We start from the raw sequence: 5,979 nt of genomic DNA, 5'->3' as shown, positions 1-5,979 counted from the left end.
GAATCCCTACATATAGAGCTTGGGCAAGATCTTCAAGGTCAACGGAGGAGATAGTGTGGTAGAAGCAACCAACCCCTTGAGGAAGAAGGGACCTTTTATATATAGGCCTCCCAAAAACTAGCCGTTACAGGAATCACTAACCCCGAAGTCTATGGTCTGAGGGGGCGGAGACTCTAGCCTAAGGGGCTGGAGACTCTGGCCTATCTCGGGCATGGCGTTTGTGAGTTGCGCGGCTCAGCATAAGTCCAAGAAACTGGACCCAAAAATAGGACTCGGAGATTTGGGGGTCCGATGGTCAGAGTCTCTGGTGTTGTGCACCAGAGTCTCCCTACCTAGGGCATAGGAATCTCCGACATGAAAAGGCAGAAATAATTACAAGTAAAACTACAAGAATCATGAGTAAAAGGGAGATAGCAAGCTCAAGAAGATCAACAATGAATTATAAAACTTCCTCGGAAGGTTGAGAAACCATTGGAAAAGAGGGTCCCCTTAAATATATCTATCAATAAGTAACTTTTATACCTAGGAAAGACTCGAGCCAAGTCTCCAGTGCACCAGGTTATTCTTGAGCCTTATGGTGCGACTCCTAGAGACCATTACAAGAGTTAGGTCAGAGATTTAGTGTTTTACACTACAGACTTCGGCCTCCCCAGAACTAGCAGCAGCACCATGTAACACCCCAGATTTTTAGGACATGCAAGGGTAGATTTAGGAATGTGCAATCATCTTAAAAAATAGGGGCAAATTTTTTTTTTGCTTTGATTGAAAGCTCAAAGTGACCAAGAACTTGATATGAGTCTTGATGTCTAAGCTGGATTATACACTGCGTCGAGGGCAAAATTCCCCAAAGTGGGCAGCAATTATGAGTCCTCGAGCTTTTTTTAGTTCTGTAAGGTCCATGAAACATCAAAATAGAAAAAAAAGAGTTTTTCTACCTCCAAGAAATTAAATAGCAATAAAAGGGACTTTGTAGGAAATGTCAAACAATCTGGGTGGAACAAGTGCCTTTGCCTCGGCCTTGGTTTCGTGTTATATTGGGCAAAACAGCCAAAACGGGTATTACAGAGTTTGTTACAAAGAGATGGTATCACATACGATATAGGAAATATAAAATATCTAATACATATTCTAACACCCTCCCTTAATCTAAACCTTCTGAAAGGTTGAGATTACGTTTGAACTCATCCAACTTCTTCACTGGCAAGGCCTTTGTAAATCCATCAGCCACTTGGTCTTTGCTTGAGATAAACCGAATAGCTAATCTGTTGTCAGCAACTCTTTCTCTGACAAAGTGAAAATCAATTTCAATATGCTTGGTACGAGCATGAAACACTGGATTTGCAGACAAATAGGTAGCTCCTAGATTGTCACACCAGAGACTTGGTTTTTGTAGCAGTTTTACTCCAAGTTCAGTAAGAAGAGCTTCAACCCAAATCATCTCAGCAGTAGCATTAGCTAGAGCCTTATACTCAGCTTCAGTACTAGAACGAGATACTGTAGCCTGTTTTCTAGCACTCCAAGAGACCAAATTAGGTCCAACAAATATAGCAAAACCACCTGTAGACCTTCTGTCATCTAAGCAACCTGCCCAGTCTGCATCTGAAAAAGCACTCAGAAGTGTAGATGATGACTTTATAAAAGTGATACCAAGTTTCAGTGTATCCTTCACATATCTGAGAATCCGTTTTACAGCTGTCCAATGTTCTGTAGTTGGAGCATGAAGAAACTAACAGACTTTATTCACTGAGAAGGCTAAATCAGGTCATGTGAGGGTTAGATATTGTAAAGCTCCAACTATGCTTCTGTATTGAGTACAGTCTTCAGAGCCAAGAGGTGTACCATCTGTGAGGGATAACTGTTCAGAAGAAGACAAAGGTGTAGGGGCAGGTTTACAACTGTGCATACCAACTTTGTCAAGTAATTTTGTAGCATATTTCTCCTGTGTCAGGAGCAGACCATTGTGCACCCTTTTTACTTCAATACCAAGGAAAAAGTGTAGATCTCCTAGATCCTTGATAGCAAAATTCACATTCAAATCTCGAAGAAGAGCATTAATAGCATGATCAGAAGAGCCAGTGACTATGATGTCATCAACATAAATCAAGACAAACATAGAGATACCCGACTTCTTCAGGAGAAATAAGGAGGTGTCAGCCTTTGATGGTGTAAATCCAAGTTCACATAGCTTGGAGCTCAATCTGGAATACCAGGCTCGAGGCGCTTGTTTCAGACCATATAAAACTTTGTCAAGTTTGCAAATATGATGCGGAGCATGGGGGTTCTCAAAACCCGGAGGTTGTCTCATGTATACCTCCTCTTCCAGAACACCATGAAGAAACGCGTTCTTGACATCTAGCTGCCGTAGACTCCATCCACAAGAAACAGATAGAGACAGAACAATCCTGATAGTTGCAATTTTAACCACAGGGCTAAAAGTATCTTCATAGTCAATACCATACCTTTGCTTAAAACCCTTTGCAACCAGTCTTGCTTTATATCTATCAATTGAGCCATCAGCCTTTTTCTTGATCCTGTACACCCATTTGCAATCAATCAAGTTTTTGTTTCTATTTGGAGGAACAAGGTGCCAAGTCTTGTTCTCAAGTAGTGCATTGTATTCTTCCTCCATAGCTTTACGCCAATTTGAGTCATTCAAAGCCTCTGTAAGTATAAGTGGTTCACCTGTAGAGGACAACATGCCATAGCGGACTGTACCATCAGTATACTGTTTTGGATTACGTATACCTTTCTGCAGTCGAGTACGAACTCCAGGCGGTGAAGGTGGAGGTGGTGAAGCAGCTGCAGAACTTTCAGAATTTGAAACAGAATTGGAATTTTCATCTTCAGAATTTTTGGAACTTGAACTTTCTCCCCCAGCAGCTGAGCTCTCACCGGAGCTGGCCGCAGAGGATCCATGCGATGCGGCATGTGAGCCTGATGATTGCTCTGCATGCAGCGATGGGGCCGGGGACTCGCGCGGCGAGGCAGGAGTGCCACGCGGCGACGTAGGAGGGGACGCAGGCGCCCGCGCCCCCCCGGGAGTGTGGCCACCGCGCGCGGGCGAGACAGGCGAGGCATGCTCACTGGCGGACGCGACGGAAGGCTGACGCGGCGAATCTTCTCCAGGCTGCTGCACCTCGGGATCGGTGGAGTCAGAGGAATGTCTAGGAAAATCCACTTCGTGTTCCGTGATGGTTTCGTCACGTTGTGACTGATGTTCATCAACAGTTTGTGACTCAATTTCTGCACTGTTTTGACTGCTGTCTTCTTCAGCATGTGTAGTTTCCTGCAATATATTAGCACCAGACACAATAGGCACAATATAGGTAGTACAATTTTGAGCACTCTCATGAGAGGTGGAAGATGGAAGAAGTAGAATCTCCTTTTTGAGAAGAGCACCGGCATTTGGATGAAGAGATGCAAATGGGAAGATATTTTCATCAAACACCACATCACGGGAGATGTACACGCAGCCTGTAGAGATATCTAAACATTTTACACCTTTGTGAAGGGGACTGTAGCCAAGAAAGACACAGCGTTTTGAGCGAAAAGCAAGTTTTCGTTTGTTGTAAGGACGAAGATTGGGCCAACAGGCACAACCAAAGGTTCTAAGAGCATCATAATTTGGTGTAACATGAAGAAGACGTTCAGTGGGAGTCTCAAAATTAAGTACTTTGCTAGGGAGCAGATTTATGAGAAAGGTGGCAGTTATAAATGCTTCATCCCAGAATTTCAGAGGCATGGATGCATTGGCAAGTAAAGCAAGCCCAACTTCAACTATATGGCGATGTTTTCTTTCAGCTGAACCATTTTGTTGATGAGCATGAGGGCAAGAGACATGATGTGTAATGCCAACCTTTTGAAAGAAACCATTTAGTTTCTCATATTCACCTCCCCAATCCGTTTGCATAGTAACAATTTTCTTATCAAACTTGCGCTCAACAAATTGTTGAAAGTTAAGAAAGGCTTGATAAACATCAGAACGCTTCTTAAGCAAATAAATCCATGTGAATTTACTAAAATCGTCAATAAAGCTTACATAATATGCATGTTTTCCCACAGAGAGAGGAGCAGGGCCCCATACATCAGAAAAGACTTGCTCCAAAGGAGTAGTGGAAACACTAGAAGAAGTAGGATATGGTAACTGATGGCTCTTGGCCAACTGACAAGAATCACAGACATATGGGGTACTCTCTGGGGTGTAAGCTATTTTATTTCTCCTAAGAACTTGTTGAACCACGAATGAAGATGGATGTCCTAAGCTGCGATGCCATGTAGATGATGATGGCTTTATTGTGATGAAGGCGTGCTTGGCGGTCTCATGAAACATGGGCACCAAAGGATAGAGACCACCCCAGCAGGGGCCCCTAAAGAGAGTCCTTCGAGTTGCTTGGTCCTTGATTAAGAATAAGAAAGGATGAAACTCAATAAAGACATGATTATCAAGGGTAAAGCGATGGACTGATAAAAGATTTTTCGACGCACTAGGAACATGAAGGATGTTGTTTAGATCAAAGGAACCATGAGGAGTGCGCAAAACTGAATTACCAATATGACTAATGTGCATACCTGTGCCTTCAGCAGTGCGGACTCGGTCTTGACCATGGTACTTGTTGGCGATGAGAAGCTTGTTTAGTTCACTAGTAATATGATCAGTGGCACCTGTATCAGTATACCAGTTTGTATCAACACCATATGACGCAAGGTTTACTCCTTTGTCACCATCATCTCTGTCCTTTTTGTCATCAGAATAGCGCCACCAACAAGCACTTGCAGGATGGCCATGTTTCTTGCAGATTTGGCACTCAATATCAACATATGGAGTAGGGACGCGGTCTGAACGGCGTCCATCTGTCCGGCGGTAGCCACCACCATCATCTCTGCGCCTGTCACGGCGATCATCCCTGCGATCACCGCGACGATCATCACGACGCCAGTTGTCATCATCACGGCGATAATTTCCACGGCCATCATCTTTGCGCCAATTTCTGTCATCCTCTCGGTATCCACCACCACGGTATGGGCCACGGTCTGGACTGCGAGCCCGAGGAGGTGGAGGAGTGCGACCACGGGGCGGGGGTGTACGGGCGCGAGAACGCTGATCACCACGTCGCGCCAGATTGGCAGAGGAGATAAAAGAGCCATTCTCCTCAACCCCGTTGCGCATGTCGTAGGAGCTCAGCTGCTCATAGAATTCCTCTAGAGATGTGCCCGGGTTGCCATTGACAGTAGTAATGAGAGCATTGTACTCTCCTTTGTCTAGCCCATGCAGCAGATAGCCTAAGAGCTCATCGTCTTCAACTGGTTTCCCAAGGGCGGACAGCTCGGATGCAAAACCCCTCATCTTGGTGTAATACTGGTCCGCAGTCAGGGAGAGCTTCTTGGTATCATTAAGTTCACCTCGCAGATGTTGTGCCTTGGTGCGGGAGGCAGTTTTAAACATAGCTCCGATGGCAGCCCAGGCCTCGGCAGTGGAGGTAACATCAAGCAGATGTGACAGAATCTCTGGTGATAGAGTATTGAGAAGAAAACGGAGCACCTGTTGGTCTCTGGCCATCCACTCTATGTGGGCGGGATTGGGAATTCTGGTCTTGTTCTTTTCTGAGTCCTCCACTTCAATGGTTCGTGCAGGTGCTCTGTCCGATCCATCAAGGAGGGCCATCACGTTCGCACCACGGAAGGCCGGGAGAACGAGAGCTTTCCATAGCAGGAAATTGTTGCGCGTCAGTTGTTGAGCAGGAGGAGCCCCCAAGGCAGCAGCGAGGGCAGAGCTCGACATCCCCGGTGAACTAGACGCACTCATGGTCGATGATGAACCGATCTAGGGTTGTAGTCCGGCGGTGACAGCAGAACCTGATGCAGCGGCGGATTGTATGTATGTGTGGCGGCGGCGGCAGCAGCTTGATCTGGAGAATCAGCGGCAGCGGCGACGGCTTGAGTTTTGTCTGGCTGAGGCGGCGGCGGCTGGGAAACAGCGAC

At 45.8% G+C, this 5,979-nt stretch overlaps 1 protein-coding gene across 1 annotated transcript; it reads right to left on the bottom strand.

Annotated features, from left to right (window-relative positions):
- Positions 1-1,141: 1,141 nt before the first annotated feature.
- LOC139838006 (uncharacterized) lies at positions 1,142-5,779 on the bottom strand. The gene is made up of 4 exons (XM_071827357.1): positions 4,570-5,779; positions 2,746-3,474; positions 2,460-2,682; positions 1,142-1,673 (listed from the first exon to the last, which is right to left on the bottom strand). The coding sequence occupies exons 1-4, from the start codon at positions 5,777-5,779 to the stop codon at positions 1,142-1,144; spliced, it is 2,694 nt and encodes an 897-aa protein (XP_071683458.1).
- Positions 5,780-5,979: the final 200 nt, after the last annotated feature.

This window comes from Lolium perenne, chromosome 3, assembly GCF_019359855.2.
Source record: "Lolium perenne isolate Kyuss_39 chromosome 3, Kyuss_2.0, whole genome shotgun sequence".
Taxonomy (NCBI): Eukaryota; Viridiplantae; Streptophyta; class Magnoliopsida; order Poales; family Poaceae; genus Lolium; species Lolium perenne.
This window is presented reverse-complemented; position numbering and strand designations above follow the sequence as displayed.